The sequence below is a fragment of the Solanum pennellii genome, chromosome 12, assembly GCF_001406875.1.
Source record: "Solanum pennellii chromosome 12, SPENNV200".
Classification (NCBI taxonomy): domain Eukaryota; kingdom Viridiplantae; phylum Streptophyta; class Magnoliopsida; order Solanales; family Solanaceae; genus Solanum; species Solanum pennellii.
The window spans coordinates 52,098,746-52,124,670 of NC_028648.1; the positions used below are offsets into that span (position 1 = coordinate 52,098,746).

Consider the following 25,925-nt stretch of genomic DNA (forward strand, 5'->3'; position numbering starts at 1 on the left):
AGTGTCACACTTCACCCCAAGAAGACCTAGCCTAGACATGTAGGCTATTTGGCGTATACAAACCAAAGTCAACCACCACAAATGGTCAAAGCTCAACAAATGAAAGTCAAGGTTAGGAAACCTATAATGATAGAATCCCACAGCAACAACAATCTGAGCTAACCCAACAGTTCATAATAAAAGCATATCATCTGCTACGCGGGCTGACAAGACCATTATAATATCTACACTAGCAAATGATATAGACAACAAGCTTAGTACTAATGCCAATACGTTCGACTGAGCTGTTCTATGACATGACCCAGCTCTGCAAGCCTCAAGAATATAGTATCTAGTCGGGAGCAGGCCCTGACCTACCCATGAACTATATATAATCTCTCAAACTCTAAACCTCGCAACTCTGAATGAAATGGAGCTTATTGATTAGCTAAACTAGGAAACATTAGTAAAGAAGTCTGGCTACTTGTTTGTTAGGACCTGCAGGCCTGAATGCAGAGCCTGTAGAGCATTAATAAGAAATAAATACCGAGTACGTAAGGAAATTGAATAAGTAATAATGATATGATAAAGTACTATCAGTAATCAAATAGGGAGTCTAGAAATAGTCAGAACGTACTAACATGTTTTTGACTTCAAACTCAGAAACCATATTCAACTCAACAATCAATTCGGCCTAACTAGGCCAACTAATGTATACAATGCTTAAGGGAATCATTGAAGGGAGTCAAGAATAGTCACCGCAAAATCCCACAATTCATACATGGATCATACAACAGTAATTAAACAACAACTTACCAAGTCTGTATAAAATCGACAAGTACAAACAACAATTAATACACTTGCCCTATCCCACATAAGCTCGACATGTACAAATCAATCTCTATACCCCTATTGGCAACAATTCTGCCCCATAGGCCATAAGCTTTGTGTAATTGACTAGCTAGTATAGTTGAGGATCCCGTCAGCTCTGTATAGTTGAGGAGTCTTTCGGCTCTTTACTACCCTTGTTGTATGACTATACAATCGAGAACAAAAGGCTCTATATGTCTCAGCACATAAGACTATCTATCCGAGCACATAAGGCTCTACATTACCCCTAGGCAAACTACATATAACCTTGAAAACACGAACCATAACTCGGAAGCCAGCCACAATGCCCCCACCCCACCCCTGAAAGAAGTAACCACGAACCTATGGCCCAAAAGGTATCAACATCAATCAAGTGGCCCGAAGGCAAGCAAACCAACTATAAGCGTATGAGTAATCTCTAAGGTGTACCTAATCACGAGGTCTCTATCAATATAATAGAGTTCCCAACAAGGGACGAGCATAACAACTCTAGGAAGCCAACACACTAAACTTATGGCTATGAGTAGATCATCCAAAGTACGTAAGACATATAGCTTTAACCTTTTAAGCAAACATGCTAAAATAAGAGAGTAACCTTTACCTTTTTCCGTTGACTGATCCAATAACTTTTTCCCACACCCCCACATTACTATAACAATGAGTTCACTCAACAATCAATAACAAGAAGTACTATGACAATCCGACGAAAGATACAAATTTTCATCGTAAAATACTATTTGTGACTTGAAGTAATTAAATTCCAATAAGAGGAGGGTCTCACCTTACTATACAAGCTCATAGATATTTAATTTGGGGGTTTATGAATTCGGGAATTTGGTTGTTTTTCTCCAAAGAATGATTTATGTAGTTTTTTGAAGCAAAAAAGAGTAAACCTGAGATTAACAAGATTGTGCGGTGTGGAGAAGAATCACAAATCAACACCCTCATCAAGCCCTTTAGAACTGATTATTACATTTGAGTTTATTTGTTTATCAAACTTCTGTTTACGGCGGACTTCAAAGTCTTTGAAGCCATCCATCTGAAAAAGCAAATAGAATTTTGTATAAATGACTTTTTTAGTACTTACAGAGCTAAGTAGTAGAATATTAGTGAGTAACCTGTTGAAATTGGTCCATGGAAATCGGATTTCCATGCAGAGATATGGTCTGCAAGCTCTTGCATTCTCTTAACAAATTTAGAGGCATCTAAACAATCCAGTTACCAAAAGGAAGCATGAGTATCTAGTAAAAACATATACTTGATAGGAACGAGTACAAAACTTGGATGATGATGCTTTAAATGGAAGACACTTGAAGTTCAATCCAATGACCTCAAATGTGGATCATTTTGCGTACTTGGCTTTATTGCCTGTTTGCAATGTAGATCCTACTGATTGTTTGGTTATCTGCATTTCTTCATGAGGTCTTATTAAAAGGAAAAGCTTTTAGATGCACGTTTTAAGGTTAATGTATGAGTTCCCTTTTAATACTCATACACGGGGAGGTGAACTAAGCTTACATATCATGCGAAGAGACTTCCTAACTCTGCTTAATAGCATCCTTAAGATAGAAAGTGAGAGAGAGAGAGAGAGAGCACATACAAGTATCACCAGTACAACAATAAGTTCAGCTTTTTGGTGTGACAAACAGCTAAGCTTTTAATCCACGTGGTTTACTATTCTTTGCACATTTTGTGTGATGATGATAAAGACAGACACACACATGCACAGCAGTTGATTGCACATCTAGGGGTAAAGCACTCTATCGGTGCAGGCCACAAGAGCAGTACCAAATCGAGGTAAACACTGAATATTAGATATGACCTCAAAATAATAAGGGTCACACACACATACACACAGGTAAAATTAGACACTAACCTGATTGAGATTGTTATTGTTCAGGCAAAGTGATTTTAGTTGAACAAGATTGCAAACTGATACAGGAAGTTCTTCAATTGAATTATCTGAAAGGAAATATTGTTATCACGAAGCAAGATTGCAAAAAAAAAAAAAAAACACAGTAAACCGCATTATGGCACACTGAGGAATAAGAGACAGAATATCATGTGCTAATTCAAATGGATGGTGCCAAGAATATTATCATATAAGCTTAACAGAGAAAATTTGTAGATGTTCCTTTAGCTTTCTAGCCCAATACTCCAATTTTATCATCGGCCATAAATTTTTGACTTAATTTTATGTTGATAATAACATGTTTTTTTCCCTCGATGGATAATTGATACAGAGCTCCACTGCCAGGAAAATAAGAGAAAATAGAGAAATAGCAAGAATAAGATGAGTGACACTAAAATATGACGGTACCATTTGCTTGCAATTCTTCCAAAGAGAAGCAACTTCCAATCGATTCAGGAAAAAACTTTAACTTATTGTTTGAAATGTCCAACAGTACCAACTGCAGTGAAAAACCAGTACTGTCAATTCCAAAAGCTTTATTTTCCAAATAAGATGAATTAAGAATAATATTAAGTCCAGGCTGAACGACTATCTCTGACAGACAAAAATTGGCATCATCATATTGAACTGAACTCACAAATAACAAAACATATTTGGAGTGAAAGTATATGCAAGTGTTTAGAATGATATGAACACTACGAGAGATAGAGCTAGTTAACTTGATTGTAAAACTCTAATTCATAATCCCATGTCAGCAACCATGAGAATTAGACCCTAAAAGTGAACACTATATTTCTTGGAGTTACAATAGGATTGTACATGGTGTCCTACTTGGAAAAGGATTGTAGTGTATTGTCTATAAGTAGACCTCAGTGTAATAATGTAGTTTACATATCTTAATAACATTTTCTGAGTCTTTGTTTGTCAATGCTCAGAAATTAAAATTTAGAGAAAAAAAAAGTCAAATGGAACTTGTACTCTTGAATGCAGAGGGGGACATGAATTAGAACTATTTTGTTGAGTGATTTTTAACACTCCAAGAGACATCATGATGTTGGGTATTGTAGGTGTAAAAACTTTGAGGAGGTCAAGGGGACAATTCGTAAAATGAAAACGGGAAGAGCGAACAGTCTAGATGAGATACCTATAGATTTTTGGAAGAGTGCAGGGGAAGTAGGCATTGAATGGCTAACTAGGTTGTTTAATATCATTTTAAGGACGAATTAACTGCTCGAAGAATGAAGGTGGAGGACAATGATCCCGCTGTACAAGAAAAAGGATGATATTTAAAATTGCAACAACTATAGGGTGGTATTAGACAACTATGTCACACTATGAAGGATTGGGAGAGGGTGGTAGAGATGATGATGAGAAGGAAGAGGGATATGTCTGTTTTAGAGAACCAATTCAGATTCATGTCAGGGTGATCAACTATGGAAGTCATTCATTTTATAGTGAGATTGTTGGATGAGTATAGTGATAGGAAGAGAAACCTACATATGATGTTTATTGACTTAAAAAAGGCATATGACAAAGTCCCCAGGAAGATATTATAGAGAAGCTTGGAGTCCAGAGTGTACATGTGGCATACATTAGAGGGATTAGTGACATGTATGATGAAGCCAAAACTCAGTGAGAATAATGGAAGGAGACTTAGAATACTTCCTAGTAGAGATAAGGTTACACCAGGAATCGATTCTTAGCCCATTTTTTATTTACCCAATTGATAATAAATTGACACAATATATCCAAGTGGAGGTACCAAGCTTGGTACATATGACTTGCATGCACCAGCTTGAGGGGGAGTGCTCAAATAGGACTGTACATGGTGCCATACATGGAAAAGGAATGCAGTGTATTGTCAATAAACAGGCTTTATGTAATAATGTAGTTTACGTATATTGGAAGTATTTTCCAAGTCTTTATTTCTCACAATTGGTTCATCAAATGACAATGAAGAGAAAGACTTAAGAAGAAAAATATTCAGTATAAAGAGAAAGTGAAATAAATAGGAAGAACAGACGGCACTCAGGGTGGTTGACCTCAAGACAACCCGCAATGGAGCCACTTATTCTCCAAATTCAACCACCCTCCCCTGGAGCTGCAGGACCCTATTCCAAATCCAAAATACTATCATGAGATAACAAAGAGACAACATCAACTACCAGGGAGACAAGAAATTCATGAAGAAGCAGCATCACTATATAAATATTGAAAAAGAAGTTAGGGCTTTCAGTTGTAAGAACAGAAAGTTGTAAGCAAAATGATCCATTAATATGGATATCAATATGCTGAACATTTTCTACAAGATTGACACCATTTCATTAGACACCTTAGCACCTTTATACTCAAGGAAAAAAATATTAACAAAGCAGTAAAGCAAGCTAAGAAATAATATATTAACTGGCACACTTTTTAGAATTGCGGGAGATGGCACTTTATAAGCCATCAGAAAGATCACTCACATTCTGCAAGCTCCCAATAGTCTCAGGCAAGCTCATTAACAAGTTTGCTGAGACAGACAACCGCTCAAGCTTCACCAACTGGCCCACTGAATATGAGAACATTATGTTGTTAGAATAGAGAGTGTGATACTCTATAGCAGAGAGAATCCTGCTTAACTTCACAAATTACTGGGATGGTGGGAAATTACATTCATCAGGCAATGCTCTGATTCGGTTCCCATCAAGTGTTGCAACTTTCAAAGACTTGAGCAATCCCAGGTTCACCGGGAGATTATCAATAAGGTTATCAGCCAAAATCTGAAAAGAAATAATCAGACTCAATTTTTTGGATAGAATCAGATGTAACAAACTCTTTATTAAATTTTCATTTTAGGAGAATACACCCTACAATATGTCAATATCAATAGTATTAGCATGAAAACCCAAACGAAGAGCCCCTTAAGAATAAATGAAAAGCAGACACTTTTCAATTTTCCCAAGTAGAACTGATTTCATCCCAGTAGAGTGCTTGAGGACTCTTGAACAGATTAAAACTGATTTTTTGTTTTTGTAAATAGATTTTTGGAGCACCAGAACTATGTGTTGGTGTAGGTCCACTTCTTGTATACCACTAGTAGACTTGGTGTAAGACCCCGAGAATTCGAACCTAGAAAAATCAGATCAAGATGGGAAGTGTGGGGACCAGCAAGGATACTAAAATCCAAAAGTGATTAAACATGCTAGAACAAGCGTGGAAGTACAGCTCCTTCAAAGGACTATTTCCTCCTAGGACTTATCCTATGATAGCTTAAAATCTCCCTTTCAAGTTAAGCTGTCAGCATATCTCTAATTTTGTGCTTGCCATTATATTTTGGACATTTTTCTTGCTTTGACCTTTCATTTCCAACAGAATAACACAGTTAATATTTACTAAAAGACACATCTAATCATAAGTTTCCCTCAATCTGGATTTAGCAAGCCCGTTAATAGTAGGTTGAGGATACGCCTGCACCCCGAAACTTAGATGGGAACTTGGTTTATATAGGTAACTATCTTGATATATTAGAAATAGATACACAAAGGCACCTAAAGTAGAGGTTTGTGCACTTGGCGGAAGATGTTTTTCAAGTCCTACATGTCTACTGTTGTGGGTTCTAATCTCTTAGGAGGCATTAGCTTTCACACAACAGCCCATTTCCTCCCTTCTTGTCTTCCCTGTTCTTTTACATTTGTTCCCCAATATATTTTTACGCAGGTTCTGCCCTACCGGGCTTTTTTAATATTTCTTCCACTTGGAGCCTTTGTTTTTTCTATTTTCTTCTCCTTACTTTTGTTCTTCTATTATTTTATGCTATCAATTCTTCTTCAGCCTCGGTTTAGAGTAAAAGTTGATGATTTTAGTAGAACTTTTCATAGTTTTTATAAAAATTAATTTTAATTATTTAATGTGTATTTATTTGTTTCTTGTTTATTTACAAATCTAAAACTATGATGGCTTTCTTTGTGCCTTTGGATATTTGTTATTGATTTTATTATTCATGAAGTTCAATATATAGATTAAAGAGAAAAAGCTCATAAAAGTTGAAGTATTATAAATGTAAACTATCTAACAAAAATACTAGGGGATTTCTTGTCATCTGCCCTAGCCTTACATACAGGTGGGAGGTGGGAGGTACCCCGTGGAATTAATCAAGGTGCGCACAAGCTAGGTCGGGTACCACGGTTATCAAAAAAAAAAAATTTAAGAAAAATGTGAACTATCTTATTGATTGAATCCCAAATGCTGGGTTTTTTGCATAATTGTGGTGTCCAAGTCAACTTGTGTGCACCTCGACCAATTCCACGAGAAATTTGTCACCTCCATTGGCAACAGGTATCAGTATTATGTAACTGTGTCTAACAAAGTTAGAACAAGTGGAAAGAAATCGCTTAGCGCTTTTGTATCCCTTGGGATTTGAATATGAGGCATCATGTTCTCAACCCAATTTATTGGCCACAATGCTGCTCGGACTCTTCAACAATGTCGACGGGTGCGTGTCGGATGGCCACACTTGGGTGCACAAAATGTTGGCTGTTGAGTGGTTCTTTTGTTAAAAACCAACATAATTTAACAAAGTAGTACCATCTTGATATCCTATGTGATAAATATCTTCCTACCTCCTCAATAATGCATTATTCATGTCCTTGACTGATCTCCAGCAAGAAGAAGAAACTTTCTTCCATTCTATATCATCTTTGTATTAGACTATTGGAATGTAAATGTTAGATAATTGTTAGTGTTAAGTAAGTCCCAAAGAGAATTTTATCTCACACCTATAAATAAGTGTGTTGCATATTTCATTATCGTCAAGTTTAGCTTCCCTTTTTATTCTTCTCACAAGATACCGGGCCCTACAATCTTGGTAGTGTCATATGTAGCTTCCTCCAACCAGCAAGTGACCTTAAACTACAGAACTAAAGTGGAAAGATGCCTATTCTTGTAAATAAGCAAGAAACAACTATGTCATCCATTCTTTAAATTAAATTATATTAGCGAGACTCCAGTGATTAGTACTTTTCTGAGGACTCTCGGCTACATTTTCCAAGAGGTTTTCTGGCTACACTATCCATGTGACTTCAAGTTAATATTTACTTTCCATGCCTTTAGATAGACAAATTCAAGTCAATTCCCTTGCCCTTCTTATTTTTAAGGAGTTAGAATGTCAAATGTAAGTGTGCTAGTATATTGGAGTTTCATTTGGAAGTTATCATAGATTTTATATGTTAGTCGAAATATAAAGAACTTCTAATTCATTTTTTTATATGCTAATAACCAAACTTCTAAATTTTTATCCCCATTTAGTGGTAGTTTTATTACTATTACTCAATTTTGAAACTGAAAAATAAATCAGTGATAGTAATACAACTACTACTAATAATATATAGAAGTAATCGTAATAATATCAGTAATAGTATTATTATTGCTTATATATATTCAATAACTTATGTTTCACCTTTTTTTGTTGATGATGACATAAGTTGAGCTTATATGAGTTAATATGGTCAGTGAAGATTCATATAGGTGACCCAAATCTGTTTGAGACTGAGCCGTAGTAGTTGTTAGGATATTGGAGTGAGTGTTAAGTGTTAATGTTGTTGGACTTTGTGGAAGTTTTTGAGTTGGTCATAGCTTGCTCGTGCTTCCAAAAGAGAGAAGAGCACTTGGAGATCTGTGATAGTGCGGCGGTTAAGTCTCAGATAGACTATGTGCTCCTTAGGAAGTGCGGCAGAGTTTTCTTTAAGGATTGCAAGGTTACTCCAAGTGAGAACCTTACAACCTAACCGCTCATGATTATAGATCTAGATATCAAGAGGAGGAGAAAGAAGAAGAAGACAAGGGTTGCATGTGTTCAACCAAGGATTAGATGGGGAGGCTTAACTACAGCCAGACCCTGTATGATTGGGGTGAAGTTGGCAGCTACAGGAGCTTGTGGGAGTAGTGGGGACGTAGACAATATGTGGTCTTAGAAAACTGATTGCATCATGATAGCAACTAGAGAGGTGTTGGGCATCTCAAGGCCAGTGGACACAAAGAGGATTGGCGGTGGAATGGAGAGGTTCAAGGAAAAGTGGAAATCAAGAAGGTTCTTATGCTAAATATTAATGGAAAGCGTAAACAAGGAGAACAAATGGAGAAATAGGAGTGGTATAAGATAGCGAAGAAGGAAGCAAAGCTAGTGGTGATGACAGCTAAATGGCAACTTTTGAACAGTTGTATGAAAAGCTTGGGTGCAAAAAAAGCAATTGAAAGTTGTAGAGGCTCGCCAAAGCGAGAGAGAAGAGGGCACGGGTCTTGGACCAAGTGAAGAGCATTGAGAAAAAGAATGATAAAGTGTTGTTCGAGAGTGATATTCAGAATTGCAACAACTATAGGAGTATAGAGCTACTAAGCCATACGATGAATGTTTGGGAGAGAGTGGTTGAGATAAGGATGAGGAAGGGTGTGTCTATATCTAATAACCAATTTGGATTCATGCCGGAGAGATCAACTACAGAAGCCATTAATCTTGCAAGGAGATCGCTGGAGCAGTAAAGAGATGGCAGTGAGACTGATTAACCATTGAAAAGTTGTACAATAAAGTCCCTGGGGAGGTCCTTTGGAAATGTTTGAAGTCTAGAGGTGTGCCTATGATTTATATTAGGACAATTAAGGGCATGTACAAGAGAGCCAATACCCAAGTTAGAATAGTGGAGGTGATTTAGAACATTTTTCGGTTGTCATAGGGTTGCACCAGGGATCAGCCCTTAGCCCATACCTATTTGCCTAAGTAAAGGAATATATTTACATGACATATTCAAGGGAACGGTGTCGTGTGTATATTATTCAAACACGACATAGTATTCATTGATGAGATACGCAGTGAAGTTAATAATAGGCTAAAAGTTTGGAGATAGGCCCTAGAGTTAAAATGTTTCAGGTTAAGCAGACTAACAACCTAGTACCTGGAGTGCAAGTTTAGCAGCATAACACATCAGGCAGATGAGGTGGAAGTGAAGATCAAGCACAAGTCATATCCAAGAGAGAGAGTTTCAAGTATCTTGGGTCCAAAACTCAAGGATACAAAAAAATTGATAAGGATGTCGCACACTGCATTATAGCGAGGCGGGTAAAATAGAGGCTTGCATCAGCAATACCGTGTGATAAAAATGTGTCAACAAGGTTAAAGGTAAGTTCTACACAGGGATGGTTCACCCAACTTTGTTTATTGGGGCAGAATGTTGGCAGGTCAAGAACGCCCATGTGTGGAAGATTAATGTCGAGGAAATGAGGATGCATAGATGGATGTGTAGACATACTAGGAGATATATGATTAGAAACAAAGTTATGTGAGGCAAGGTGGGAGTTGCCTCCCGTGGAGGACAAAATGAGTAAAGCAAGGTTGAGATGGTTTGGGCATGTGAAGAGGAGGTGTGAGAGGTTGACTATAACAAATGTTAAAAGGGGTAAGAGGAACACAAAAAAGATCTTGACGGGCGGGCATAAGATTATCTTTACTGAGGACATGACATAGCTAGAAAAGGGTATGTTGTTGTTATTGTTACTTTAGCCTCATTGGTTAAATATATAAGATGTGACTTGTATCTCACACCTCTAAATAAGTGTATTCTGTTCTATTATCATCAAGATCAATTAATTATCTTCCTTTCTCTTATCTTATCACGTTGACAACATCATGTCCTCCAAAAGAAGCTACTTTTCCTTGTTAAATTTCTCTTCCACAACAGTGACACAATCATTACATTTTAGTTGTGCCAATTCTGCAAATACCATGTACCTTTCTCCTATATGACCTCTGGCTGCAGGAATATGACCGACAATTCAATCTAGCTTTCATTATGAGATGTGGACACTGAAAATATAATAAGGTTTTCTAAAAAGAATAATGAGACTGCAAAGACACAAGGGTAGGTACCAAATATGTAGTCAGTAGTACTTACTAGACGCTGCAAGTTAATTAGCTTGTTGATCTCCATGGGAATTTGAACTGCCACAATCGAGAAACTGAGAGATCAGCTTCAGAAACAATAAAAGCTTCAGGTAAATAAGATCAGACATATAAGCGAAGACAACAATTTCCCCAAAGTAACACAGGGTTAAATTAATTGTCAGTAGAACATGGAACTGATAGTGATCTGTTTTTGTGCTCAAACTGACTAGACAAATATGAATCAGAAGCTTGAGGAATTTGAGCAATACCCAATTTATTGTGTGTCAAGTCGAGGGTGCGTACAGATTTCTCCAGGGAAATAACTTCATCAGGAAAAGACTGTCATGGGAAAAACAGTCAAGAGATCATAAAACTAAAAGAAAGGGTTAACTTGTATGTCCTTATCCGTCAGTATTTACATTTCTTCACGGTAAGCATTATTCATTTGAAACTAGCAAACTAACAAGTAACAAGCATGCATGTGTCTGATTGTATATCTGGCCTATACATAAACACATACACACACACAAAAGACAATGACACCTTGCAATTAAGAAAACATATTTCATCATTGCACTGTGGACTCTCAGCAGTTTAGGAAGGTAAAGATCCACTGCCATGACAATTGCTCATAGTCATCTCAGGAATACATTAAGCTATCTACAGGTGTCAATGCCACTAATGTGGAAACTCCCTCTCTCTGATTTGTGAGGCACAATCTACTCCCCAACAGTCGAATTAAACCAATTTTCATGGACATCATTTAGTTTTTGAAAACAAATTTAAAATTTCTGTTAAAACTTAAAACTAGCACGTGATCTTTGGGGTTAAATTTTAATGCAAAAGTTGAATAAGATACACTTTTTACTCCTGAAAATGTTAATGTTTTCCAAAGGAATTATTTAATCAGTAGTGATGCTGATGAAGATTACTAAATTAATAGCATGCCACTAGTTCCCCGTGAATGTACATGGTTACATGTCCATCTTTTACTCCTACTATTTCATTGTATACCTCCAGCTACCTCAGAGAACAGAGAACATTCTTTTTTTCTAATAACCGTAGTGTCAGGGCCAGCTTGCACTCACCTTGACTAATACCAGTGGATACACAAACCAGTCGGTTACTCTGTCCACCAAGGCTAAACCAAAATCACCCAGTATTTTGTCTATGATGGAATTCAACATGAAACCTCACGGTGTTCAACCCACTTCATTGGCCACTAAGCACACCTTGGGTGCCAAACAGAGAACATTAGGAGAAACATGAATCAAATTCTCCCAAGTCTAAATATTGAACTTAACATATTGGCATACAAACTCTGTGCTCTTAGGAAATCTACTAGAATTTCTTTAAGGATAACATCCAAGGAGATATCCAGCTTACTCAAATCCTGCATTCCAGAAAATATTTAGAGACACATATCGACCCATAAATAGTGATGTTACCTGAAATTTACTAATCTTAAAACAAAACATAGAAAAAGAAAAAGGGGAATTGGCAAAAGAAACAGTATCAAAATATGAAATACCACAAGTAAACAAGGCAAATAAGCAAAACAAACAATCAATTCAAAATTAGTTGCCATTGACTATATAAATCCATTAACCCTAGCCGGGCGGATGTTAAATAAAATTTATTCAGTCAGGTAATAGGGAGAGAAGAAAATGCCTTCAATTTGGAGTCGCGTAAAGCAACGATGCCAGTTGAACGCCATCGCGCCATGCGGGTAGCTTTAGTATCTGTGGCTTTGCTATTGCAACACCCCATTACCACTAGCAATTTGAAGAGGACGAATGCGAGAGAGTATTTTTTTCTTGTGCACTACTTGTAGGGTTGACGTTCGATTCCTCCGACTCTCATTTCATTCCACTGCTGAAACTGTCATGAAACTGTGTCCCTTTCGCTTGGTTTATTTTTGGTCAAATTGTAAAGTGAAAGGAAAAAGTTTTCATTACCCACGACTTTAAATTTTTTATTCGGTATATATTTAAATTTTATTTCATTTTAATTATTTTTCAATTACTTATTCATCCAACACATACTATCTTTTCTGTCTACATGATATACAAACTGAAATAAAACTCTACAAGGCACGTGAGAGAGCGATTTTTTCCACATCATAGAGTTATAATGGTAATATACGTAAAAAAATCTTTTTTTTTTAATATTTGACTTATTTTAAGAATTTTTCTCTCTCTATTCTCTAGCTATTTATTCTTCTTTGTCCCTTCTCTCTTTTCAAAATTCAGATTTTTCTCATTTTTTTGTTTTAATTGTTATTGCTAAATTCATGAACTATAATAGGAGACTTGTTTGTTTATGTGGGGCTTCTCCAATTCTGAAAATTTCATGGACAAATGACAATCCCGGACGTAGATTTCTCGGTTGTAGACACTATGGGGTATGTATCGGTACTCCTTTTTTGCTTTTTATTTGACAAGTTCGTATTATGCAATTTTTATTTTTTTAACTTTGATTTTATGAAATGCAGTCCTCATTTGGAAATTCTTGCAAGTTTTTTAATTGGTATGATCCTGAATTTCCGACCCAGAGGAATACTGTAATTTTGGGTTTGTTGAAGAAAACCAACAAACAAGAAGAACAACTAAAGTGTAAATGGATATTGAAACTGATTTTGGGTATTAGTTTGATATGTAATGTGATATTGTTCTTTTATTTAGTATGTTGTTGATTTTTTTTTTTGAATGCAATTGTTATTAAGGCAAAATCATTTGGTTCTAGGGTACTCATTTTCTGGATTAGTTTGGTTTAGTGTTCTAGTAATGTGTGTTTTTGGTGATTAAAGCTATATATATATATAAGGAAATTGACTATCCTTTTTCATCAAACTACAATTACATGTACTAGGTAATATGATACCACGAAATAATAACATGAAGGCAACAAACATAATATAACTAGTGTTATCTTGATCATAAAAAAAGAAGCATAATAATGATTCATTGTTTCAACCAACAACCACAATAACTTAAGTTAACCAGCAAAACATAAAACAATCACTACTTTAAGGTTGGTTTAACAACCATACAAGCACCAAAACACTAAACAGTAACTGCTTTAAGTTTGGTTGAACAACCATAGAAGCATCAAAACATAAAACACTATTCAAGTTTGGTTGGACAACCACACAAACACCAAAATAAAAACAGTCAGTAACTTAAGTTTGGTTGTTACACCCACACAACCACACAACTAAGAAGTTTTCTTTGAGGGTGATTTTCCTTTGGCTTGTAACCTTGTTTGAATGCCATCAACTTTTGATCTGGTTTGAATACGACGCATAACACTTTCGACTTGAAGTTCTCTTTGAGTCATAGCCTGTTTGCCTTTCCACTTCAGTCCATTGGTAGGTTTAAAACAAATATCACTTGTCACATGCGCAGAGCTCACCACACCAGTATTAACCCTCCTTCTGCTAGACTATCCTTGCTGCAATATCAATTACATAGTTATTTTGGAACTCACATTTAGAAGACAAATCTAATTTTGACAGTTTTATAAGACACTTACATTAATGCACATATATACAGTATCAACAACAAATACACCTTGTCTAACAACTTTAGGCCTCTTCTTGTAACCACTTTCTGCACCTCTTCTTGTACCAGTCTTACTGGTGCTTGCTCTTTCATAATGACCTCTACCCCTCTTTTTCCCAGTGGTGAACTAATATGAGTGAAAAAAGAATACAACAAGAGATTAAATTAATAAGTAATCTAACATAATTTATAAAAGCAAATCAATATGAATGTATCTCTTGAGTAGTGGGTGTTGGTGTAGACTTATGCTTAGGATTTTTTGGACAATTTCTCTTGTTATGATTTGGTCCTTTGCAAATTGAACATGTCCTTACTGTCCCCATTCTTGACAACTTTCCAGCTTTTCTCACTTCACCAATTTCTCTTCTTCTATTCTTTGGTGGCCTACCAGACATATCTCTTGCCTCAGGTGGTTGAACTATTGGATTTCTGCTTTCAGGCCACATTTTCATGTTTGGGACTGGTTGAATGAAATGACAATATGTCTTCATATATGTGTCTTTTCTATACCAGCTAGATATTGTTCGTGATGCATCCATGTTCAAGTGGTTCATTGCTGCTATACCATGTGCACATGCTAGATTAAGATCATCTTTCAGAATGGTCATGAACCATTTCCATATCAACTTGCTTTCAGTACCAATTATCGCCCATGCTATTGGATACATTTGGTTGTTTGCATCTTTAGCAACAACTACCAAAAGTTGACCCCTACAAATTCCCTTTAGTAAACACCCATCCAGCCTTATACATCTTCTGCATCCTTGTTAGAAACCCTTTTCATAGCATCAACACAAATATAAAAAAAGTGAAACTCTTTCATCCCATTTCCTGATTCTGAATCTTTAAGCGTCACAACACAAGTGCTCCCTGGATTTGTTTGGAGTAACATATCCTTTTAGTGTAGGATTTTGTTAAATTCTGCCACATGGTCCCCCGTAATTTCCTTTAAAATAACTTCTCTTGTTTTTAAACAATCTGCCTTGTCTTCATGAACATTCAACTCTTTCGTTTCCAATTTTTGTATCTCCCACCTTTTTATACTAGGTTGAGCAATAATCCTATCTTTCAGATACTTGCATAAGAACTTTGAATTACACAAAATATTATTGATGGTCCTGGTACATTTGTGCCTTGGGTTTGTATGTCTTGATAGTAAAGTTCTCATTCCTTCCTTCCTTCCTTGCTTGCATACAGCAGTCATGGACAACCACTTTTACACTTCACTCTCACTCTAGTACTCTCATTCACTTACTTATCTAACTCAACTCCTTTTTTTATAGCATATTTTGTAACTCCCTCTCTAAATTGCTTTACACTTTCAAATATCAAACCACACTGCCATATTACAATATCACAAAAAGAATCATATACCTCCCTATTACTCTTCTTTCTCCCCCTTAAACTCCCTCCTTCAAGTTCATCATCAAAAACATGTTCTTCTTCATCACTTTAAAACTGTCATAATCAGAACTGTCATAGTATGGCTCATCCTCTGTTAGCTTACCCTTGAAATTCTTTTTCCCTTTTTCAATATCGTCATACTCTTAATCAAATCCAACTTCACCTAAAAAAACCTTTTGATTTTTCCTTCTTCTTTCTCCTCCTACTTTCTCTAAGTTTTCTCACATCTTCCTTAACAATTCTCAACTCCTCATGTACATCACTTCCATAGTCAATAGACTGGTCAAAACAGACGAAATCCATGTCTATGTCTTCCTCTGCATTTTCTTGGGCACCTGGCTTAACTTCTTCTTGAATAGAGGATTCAGTTCCTTGTTGGACAGTTGGTTCAACTTCTTCTTTAGTATCAATGCAATCTATTGAAGAATAATCATCATCACTTTCTTGTTCAACCCTTGAAACCCCATCATTTTCAAGTCTTTCAGTAGCTGGAAAGGAAGAAGAGGAACCTAACCCTAGATCTGAATTTTTTGGTTGTGCAGTTAAAGATTCCCCATGTGCATTAAAAGACTCAACCACTTGACTTAAAGATTGACTAATTTGACCTTCACTGGGACCCACACCATCCAGGATAGTGTCATCACACACATAAATATCTATTGTGTCCCATCATGCATAAATAATGTCATTCTACAAATGTCCATGTCATTTTTCAATTCCATCAAATCACCCCCTAGAGATGGAGCTGCATATGTTTTTCCTAACTTACTATCCCAAAAGACTTAGCATAATCTGCAAGTTCAGGAATAGATAAATGATCTTCATCCACATTCTCTACATATTAAGTCCTACACCCAATATATACTGTACCTACCTCACTCACCAAGATACCCCCAAATTTGAACCTTAAATTGAGGTACTTATTAGCCATAGTGTCAACCTATAACCACAATAACAATCAGTATATTGTACAATGCAAGCAACAAAATCAAAGCATAGACAATAACACCAAAACAGAAGCAACAATTGGTACTTAGTATAGTAGACGTATTACTCATCAACATACAATAGGCATCCCACACAATATACTTAAACAAATTATGAAATACCCCACCATTTTACAATGCTAGAAACCCTAATACTTAGAACCTTAATTTTACTAAAAAGCCTTAATTTTTTAAACTGATTATCAGAAACTTTAATGCTCATGCATGAAAAAGGCAAAAAACTTCATAATAATATATTCATTAAGTGAAAATTCTAGTTGAAAACTATTAGACCCCTACTCGGAAACTCAATCGAAAACTATGGCGAAACCTTAAACGAAAAATAGGGCAAAATATGAATGAAAAAGTAAAGTATACATACAACAAGACATCAATCCTTCACGAAATCGAGTGGATAATCACTTACTTAATAACAATTTCAGACAAGATCCAAAGAAAATCGACAAATCGACACCAATTGACCAAACACTTCACGAAATCTAGCAAGTATTTACTCCAGAACTGCAACTGGCACAAATCTACTCGTTACTTTGTCGATTACACCTGCCAAATCTACTTGTGAGAGGTTTAGAGAAAAGCAAAGAGGTTTAGAGCAAAATGGAGAAGCTTCTTTGAGAAGTTTTAATCGATGTGAATTGTGAAGGTTTTAAATTTGATCCTGAAGTTTTAATTATCTAGGTGACAAAATATTTATCTAGGTGGAAAAATATTTATCTAGGTGTCATGCGCGTGTAGACACGGTCGTAGTGATCGGTCAGAAAAGGTGTACGTGTTGGATAAATAAGCAAGTTCAGGGGGGCAATTAAAATGAAATAAAGTTTAGGTGTACACCGAATAAAAAGCTTCAAATTCAGGGGGGTAATGAATACTTTTGCCTAAAGTTAAAAGTTTTGTCTAAGGAGTGACATGCCTTTATGATTTGGGTTGTTTGGCAATCATCATTTTGAATTATTTTTTGGAAATTACTAAAATTACACAACACACCTTTACTTAACATATTCTCAATATTTCTCTACTATTTCAGAAAAATACAAAATTTCCTACTTCTCCCCACCCCCAATCAAGTTTTGTTGAATATATTAATGTTGAAGAACTTCAAAGGGAAAAGACATACATCCCTCTTTAAATTTGTATCGAAAAGTCAGCTTCACACTTCAACTATTATGATGATGCATTACACACTTTTATTATTTAAAAGTGAATTTAATACCACCTTGAGATGCATAGCATCACTCTTATAGTATGTGGTGTGTTATATTCGCTGTCACATCAGCACCACGTTAAAAATTATGTTTTTTAATTTTTTTATATTTTATTTTATTTATTAATTAACTTTTCTTTGTTGTAAAACTAAAGCAAACTGACAATATAAAGATAAAAAAAAGAATATAAGACAAGCGGAAAAATATAAGATAACTTTCTTTCTTTCAAGTACTCACTCAATCTTCAAGTGTATACAATATAAACCCTTATGCCTCTATTTATATTGTAACATAGAGGCATACAAAAGGTTAGTCATAAATATGACATTAACATGAATATAATGAGAAAGTTATGAAACCAAAAGGTTACAAGAATAATGGTTATAAAGGTGAAGGTCATGGAGGTTATGATCATCTTTATATTGAGGAAAGTCGTGGAGATAATGGGTGAGTAACTTGTTGGTGTAGTGGACATCCACACTACAATTATCCCCTGAACCTTGCCCGAAATCTTAGAGACGCATTTACACTATACTAAGGTCCTATTACCCCATGAACTTATTTTATTAACAATTTTCTATCCCTTTTTGGCCTATGTGGCACTACCATGTTGACTTTTTTTCAAGTTAGTGCCACGTAGGCCGAAAAGGGGTAGAAAAATACTTATAAAATAAGTTCAGGGGGGTAATAGGACCTTAGTATAATATAAATGTGTCTCTGAGATTTCGGGCATAGGTTGAGGCGATACTTGCCCATTTTCCCTTAGAAACTCATTATCATACTTTCATATTTATATACCAAATTTATGTGAATCAACTCAACATCACTTTAAAAGATCAAATGTACCAAATATACTATCACTTTACATTTTTTTATTTGATGGAGGACTTCCAAAAATTTTCAAATTTGGGTTGCACCAACAACAATGTGCCCAATAACTTCTTATACCGCTTTGATGGATAAAAATTACCTTCACATTTGACGGATCATCTTAAGAACCCATAATGTTCTTCCTTTTCATTACCACAATGATGACCATTAACATTTCACCACATTCATATTTATACATTCCACAACTTGTCATTTTCAGACATATTACCACATTAACATAAGCGAATGGAGCAAATTAATTGGGTAAATTTCATGACTTTCAGTCAAAAGTATACAACTTTATGTTAGTCATCATCATATCATCATTATTGTGCACTAGGACTTAAAACCAATGTCTTACCCATATAAAAACACCTTTGGTCATAAATCAATGGGACTTGAACCCAACTTCCTATTATCATGGTGCACCAAGATTTTAACTCGATGTCTTACCCTCTAGGTGCGGTGAAACCTGAATTCACTGTCTTACCCTCAACCAATGCCTTAATAAACCAAATGTGTTACCAAAAAAATTAATTATCTAAAATGATAATATAATCTGAACTTGACTTAATATACAAAAAAATGAACAAAATCAATTAATTAGAACAACATGTTAAAATCATATAAAAATTCCTAGTTTAAATAAATTCAAACATTTTAATATTCCCCCTCAACATTGTTATGAAGATTATTATAATTTACAAACCATTTTAGAATCACTATAAAATAATCGTTAGTACATTTAATATGTTAATAAATCAACAAATAAATTTTTAGATAAAGAAAAATAAATAGGTGCAAAAGTAACCAACAATAATAATCCAATCAATATGTATATGCCACATAACTCAATAAAACAAGATCATAAAGAAAAAATTATTTGCAAATTGTTCACTTACAAAAATAATTTTATTTTTTTTTAAATATATAAGTGATCAAATTAAAAGTTTTCTAAAAGTAAAAGCAACTTGTTGGAATCATATGATTTTGAGATGGTAAGAAAATTAATGATGCATAATTAAATTAAAATATATAAAAAATTATATAGTAATTTACCTTGAGAGAAAAATAAACACAAAAAAGTTTACCTTCTTTATATTTTCTTTGTTTCAATCCTTCAATAGTAGAGCAATCGTGCTGATAACGTGTTGTAAAACTAAAGCAAACTAACAATATAAAATGAAGAAAAGAAAAATATAAGACAAGGGGAACGATATAAGATAATTTTCTTTCTTTCAAATATTCGCTCAATCTTCAAGTGTGTATAGTATGAACCCTTGTGCCTCTATTTATATTGCAACATAAAGGCATACAAAAGGTTAGTCATAAATATGACATTAACATGAATATAATGGGGAGGTTATGAAACCAAAATGTTACAAGAATAATGGTTATAATGGTGGATGTTATGAAGGTTTTGGTCATCTTTATAATGAGGAAAATAGTAGAGATAATGGGTGAGTAACTTCTTGGTGTAGTAGACATCCACACTATACTTTTATAACATTCTTTTATTAACTCTATTTACACTAATTAATTACTAACTAATTATTAAGATTTTCTAATAATCATATCTTCTTCCAATCTAAATTCTATCCACTTTTATCTCATCTACAAAAATTATTCGTTTGAATTTATATCATAATTCTCTTTTATCTTCTCTGGGGAAGAACAACAACCCACCACAAGCACAAACCTAACTCCATAACGTCATCCCATTTTTTCCCAACAGATGACCCATCTCTGTCAAAGGAAAAACCACCAAATAGCTACCTCATCCACCACAAACATCCACCCAAAATACTAAATGGATCATTGACAAACACCATTAAACAAAATTTTGAAAGAGAAAGTGGAAAGATTAGGACAACAAAGTCTCAAATTGTCAAGCCCCGAGCTACCCCCGAGAAGCGGATATGGAACCTAGGACCACAAGTGATCCCAAGCTAATCGTGCTGGCATGATCATGAGCATACTTAAGATAATAAACTGATGCGGAAGCTAAATCATAATTAAATCTGAAAAGATGGGGAACACCCATATTTTATAACTGAGATATTTGAAAACAATGAGTTTAATACAAAGGAAATATTAACTCAATACTAAGATGAATCTAACTATGTCCGAAATAAGACTCTAAACTGGACTAGAAATAGTGGGACAAGCTCCCAACTAAATCTAGCAAAAACTGAAACTAAATGACTAAAAACTGAAATGACACTCATGACTGTTGTCCTCGGAGAATGAGGACTCACCATTGGATCTGCTGAACTTGAGATCGGAAATCGATCTATGCGTGATCTGGATGCTGAGAACCTGAACCTACATCACGAGAATATGTAGAGCACGTATCCATCAGTACTTGAAAGGTACTGAACATGTAGGATAGAGTAAAGCTGAAATAAAACATAACTGAACAAGCATAATATCAAGTATAATAATCTGACATGATAAACTAAATTCGGAGCTAACTAGATGCAATGACCAATTTATAACATCTTGAAACTGAATACTGAATATACTAATAAATGGTCAATGCAGAGAGTCTGACTGATCTGTGGGAGCTATTAATAACCGATAATAAAACCACATGAGTTAAATGTGGAGTGCGATGTATAAGCCTCATCAAGAGGACCCAATAAACCCTGTCAAAGGTATAAAGGCATGCTGGCGTGATCACTGAACTGATTGCCCATGGAGGGGACTTACAACCTACTTGGCTAGTAGTTCTTGGACTATTGGGTACGCTGAACCCTAGTCCAACTCGGTATTATGCTACTCCCACGAATTCTCTAAATTTACTAATTATGTCTGAGTTTCTGTAAATATTGGATAGCTCAAAACTGAACATGCAAACTGAGAATGCAATAATTAATCTGGTAATGATGCATTAAACTGAGGCATGTATAACTGAATAACTGAAATATCTGACCTAGCATGTGTAATTCAAGAACTAAAGAAATACAAAGCTAGGGTTCTGAAATTCATGCGATAATCTGAGTAATAAATTGATAATCTGATCTGGAACATGTATTTATAGGTTCATGAAGTTTTATCATAGTTCTAGAAACCCTAGGCTTAATTATGATAATAGAATCAAGAATTTGACTGAAAACTAGGGACCCAATGGGTGAAAGGAACCCACTAGTGAAAATCTCACATACCTGTGATGAAATCCACAGAAAAATACTTATGTTTTGGTACTGGAACTACTGGATCTTGTTGCATTCTTTAACTAGGGTTCTTGAACTTTTTCTCCTTTCTTGCTTATAATTTCTAACTTTTGATTTAATGATTTGACTTAGATATGTTTTAATTATGGTTCTAGGCTTACACTGACTAAAATCTAATTATTTAGGGTCAAAATGACGTAACTTAGTGTTTAAACAAAGTGAAAAAAAACAAAAGACCCCTGGATAAGTTGCTGTCGGACCAAACAACGGCCAGGACTGACGATCCGTTGTCTGACCGACGCCCCGTCGTTGGGTCCGTCAACTGGGCCTGTTCGACAAGCCTTTACTAAAATGAGCATAACGTTTTACTCGGAGGTTTGATTTTATTAAGGTTGGTGGCTATGGAAAGATAATTCAATTATCTATTTGTAGATAGGTCATGAGACACCTAGTTGATTTTGTGCTAAGAGTTATGACCATTTGAAGTTGACCCAACTATATTTCCCTTAACTCTCTGCAAATTTTCTAGCTATGGTCAGACCTACGGACCGTGCTGGTCATCTGTAGCTCTTTTCACGCCCCGAGATATCCCTGAGACGCGGACACGAAATCTAAGACCACAAGTGATCCCAAGCTAACCCTGCTGGCATGATCATTAGCATACTAAAGATAATAAACTGATGTAGAAGCTAAATCATAATTAAATCTGAAAAGATGGGGAACACCCATATTCTATAACTGAGATATTTGAAAACAATGAGTTTAATACAAAGGAAATATTAAATCAATACTAAGCTGAATCTAACTATGTTTGAAATAAGCCTCTAAACTGGAAAAGAAATACTAGGACAAGCCCCTAGCTAAATCAAAAAAAAATTGAAACTAAATGACTAAAAATTGAAATGACACTCATGACTGTTGTCCTCGGAGAATGAGGACTCACCACTAGATCTACTGAACTAGAGATCGGAAATCGAGCTTTGTGTGATCTGGATGTTGAGAACTTGAACCTACATCANTATATATATATATATATAATCTGTGTACTAACCCCATTTCTTCCTTTTCCCCGACATTTTAGGTTTTGGTCGTTGAAGGTCTTTTGGAAACAACTTTGAAGAAAACTTGGAATTCTTAATCATCCAAGTTTGGTAGGTTCTCACTTTCCTAGGGAAATGCAATTATCAAGCTCATCATGTTGCTTCAGTTTTCAAGATATTTATGTTCTTTCTTTTCATTTTGATACTAAACATTGTATGACCTATATGTGGCCTTATTTAATTGATGTATGGGCTAAGCCCAAATTGTTAGAATCTTATTAGATAGTTATGAGATGAGACCACTATTTGAGACTATGTTATATTCTATATATATATGTGCAATAAAAGTAGAAGACTAAGTAATATTCATATACAAAAGGTCTATGTATACTCGATATATATACTATGTATATGTAAAGTTCTATGTAAACCTCAATGTTGAAGTAGTAAAATGTTTTAAAGTTTTGTTAATTTTGACCTATGAATGTAATGATGTAAGCTAACAGGCTAGTCTTAGTCCTCAAAGAGGATGACCATGCCAAATACATCTAGGGGGTATTTCTAGATGTGACAAACTTGGTATCAGAGCATGAGGTTGAATATCTTTGAGTAGATTTCTCTCTCAACCACGTCTATGTATATTCATACTCATTATTATGAAGTGCGCTACACTTATGGATGGGAACCAATAATATGCCTATGAAACTCTCACTTTCTTGGAAGTCCAATCTCATGCATATATAGTTTAAATTTACGTGATTTTAGCATATAATCCTTTTATTGCGATTATAGGCAATGAATACTCGAAGGAGCGGGACACGAAGAAGAGATTGCCAATGCGAGAGATCCTCTTTGTGGTGATCAAGTCCCTCCACTTGAAGAAGAAGTCAAAGATGACCAATCTCTGGTCGATCCTCCTCTTTTTGTGGATGGTGCCATAAGGGCTGCTCTTTTCCAAATGGCCCAATCCTTTACTACTCAAGCACAAGCCTCTAATACCCAAGCTCAAACCATGACGGCCCAAGCTGATCAGGAGGTTGCTTTCTATGGGTCCAAGGTTGTAGGAGACCACCATGAGTTCACTGATGAAATCTATAAGATCCTTTATGCTATGGGGTTGAATACTAGTGAGAAGGACGTGACCCAAACTTGGTATGTATGGTGGAGGGACAATAGGCCGTTAAAGGGTTGACCGGTGACTTGGGAAGTTTTCATGAAGGCTTTTCTAGATAGATTCTTTCCTAAGGAGAAGCAAGAAGACAATTTGGTGGAGTTCATCAACTTTCGACAAGGAGGTATGAGTGTGCGTGGATACTCCTTAAAATTCACTCAATTGTCAAAATATACTCATTCATTGGTTTTTGATCCTAGGGATGAAATGAATTTTTTTGTGATGGGAGTATTGGATGACTTGCAAGTGGAGTGTCATTAGGCTATGGTACATGACAATATGAACATTTCTCGTCTCATGGTTCATGCCCAACAAGTGGAAGTTACAAGGTCTAAGAGAAAGAGTAGAGAAGCTAAGAGGGCGAGGTCAATTGATGGTGGTTCTTCAAAGGGTAGGCTTGATATCCAAAACAAGCCTAGGTTCAAGAAAAGGGTTCTAACATGGTTCTTTCCAAATTCACTTAGGCTAGGGATGAGAGGGTGTCTAACCCTAAGCGTAAAAAGAGAAAAAACGCTAGTTCACCAACCAAGATGCCAACTTGTGGAAAGTGTGGCAAGAAGCACTATGGTGATTGTCTTAGGGGAATGGATAATTGTTTTGGTTGTGGTAAAAGTGGGCACAAGGTCCGATATTTCTCAAATGTGAAGGGGTAAGACAAGTATAGTGGGCAATTAAGTTGTATAAATGATGCTCCTAAGAAGAACCGTTACTATGCTATCCGCCCTAGAGGTGAACAAGAAACTTCTCCTGACGTGGTGATCATTATGTTGAAAGTATTTTCCGTTGATGTATATGCTTTGCTTAATCTGGTCTCTACATTATGTTTTATTACTCCCTTGATAGCTAAGAAGTTTGAGATTTTGCCGGACATTCTAAATGAACTTTATTGTTTCTATCCCGGTAGGTGAGTCTGTTATTTAAAAAAGGTATATAGAAATTGTCCTTTAATGTTTCCCAATAGAGTTACTTATGTTGAACTAGTAGAACTTGATATGTTTGATTTTGATGTCATATTGAGTATGGATTGGTTGCATGCTTGCTTTGCCTCTATAGATTGTAGAACAAGGGTGGTGAAGTTTAACTTTCGAAATGAGCCAATTTTAGAATGAAAAGGAGGAAATTCTATTCGTAGAGGTCGTACCATTTCTTGTTGGAAAACTTGTAGAATGATCTCTAAAGGGTGTTTACACCATATAGTAAGAGTGCAATATCTATACTTCGAAATTCCTCCCATTGAGTCGGTCCCCATAGAAAGGGAATTTCTGAAGGTGTTTCCTACTGATATTCCCGGTATTCCTCCTGAACGGGAAATTGATTTTGGTATCAATTGTTACCGGATACAAATCTCATTTTAAGTCCTCCTTATTGGATGGCTACGGCCTAATTTAAAGAGTATAAGGCTCAACCAAAAGATTTGTTTGATAAAGGCTTCATTAGACCTAGTATTTCTCTACGGGGTGCTCTTGTTTTGTTTGTGAATAAAAAGAATGGTTCCCTTACAATGTGCATTGATTATCGCCAATTCAGTAAAGTCACTATTAAGAACAAATATCCTCTCCCTCGAATTGATGACTTGTTTGATAACCTCCAAGGGTGAAGATATTTTTTCTAAGATTGACTTGAGATCGGGGTATCACCAACTTAGAGTGAGACGTGAGAATATACCAAAGACGACATTGAGGACTAGATATGGTCACTATGTGTTCTTAGTAATGTCCTTTGGTCTCACTAGTGCCTCGGCAGCATTTATGAATCTCATGAATATGGTGTTTCGAAGTTACCTATATTTATTTGTCGTTTTCTTCATTGACGACATCTT

The 25,925-nt window shown here is 35.5% G+C and overlaps 1 protein-coding gene across 1 annotated transcript; it reads right to left on the reverse strand.

Annotated features, from left to right (window-relative positions):
• Nucleotides 1-602: 602 nt before the first annotated feature.
• LOC107006781 (plant intracellular Ras-group-related LRR protein 7-like) lies at nucleotides 603-12,602 on the reverse strand. The gene is made up of 9 exons (XM_015205298.2): nucleotides 12,345-12,602; nucleotides 10,943-11,012; nucleotides 10,684-10,730; nucleotides 5,415-5,523; nucleotides 5,227-5,312; nucleotides 3,170-3,260; nucleotides 2,726-2,811; nucleotides 1,968-2,054; nucleotides 603-1,888 (listed from the first exon to the last, which is right to left on the reverse strand). The coding sequence occupies exons 1-9, from the start codon at nucleotides 12,441-12,443 to the stop codon at nucleotides 1,778-1,780; spliced, it is 786 nt and encodes a 261-aa protein (XP_015060784.1). The 5' UTR covers nucleotides 12,444-12,602; the 3' UTR covers nucleotides 603-1,777.
• Between the last annotated feature and the right edge of the window lie 13,323 nt (nucleotides 12,603-25,925).

Coding starts and splice junctions, on each gene's coding strand:
- LOC107006781 (XM_015205298.2), bottom strand. CDS start 12,443: ATGGGGTGTTGCAATAGCAAAGCCACAGATACTAAAGCTACCCGCATG. Junction 10,731..10,942: donor CTTGACACACAATAAATTGG/GTATTGCTCAAA, acceptor CGATTGTGGCAG/TTCAAATTCCCATGGAGATC. Junction 2,812..3,169: donor GGAAGAATTGCAAGCAAATG/GTACCGTCATAT, acceptor ATTTCCTTTCAG/ATAATTCAATTGAAGAACTT.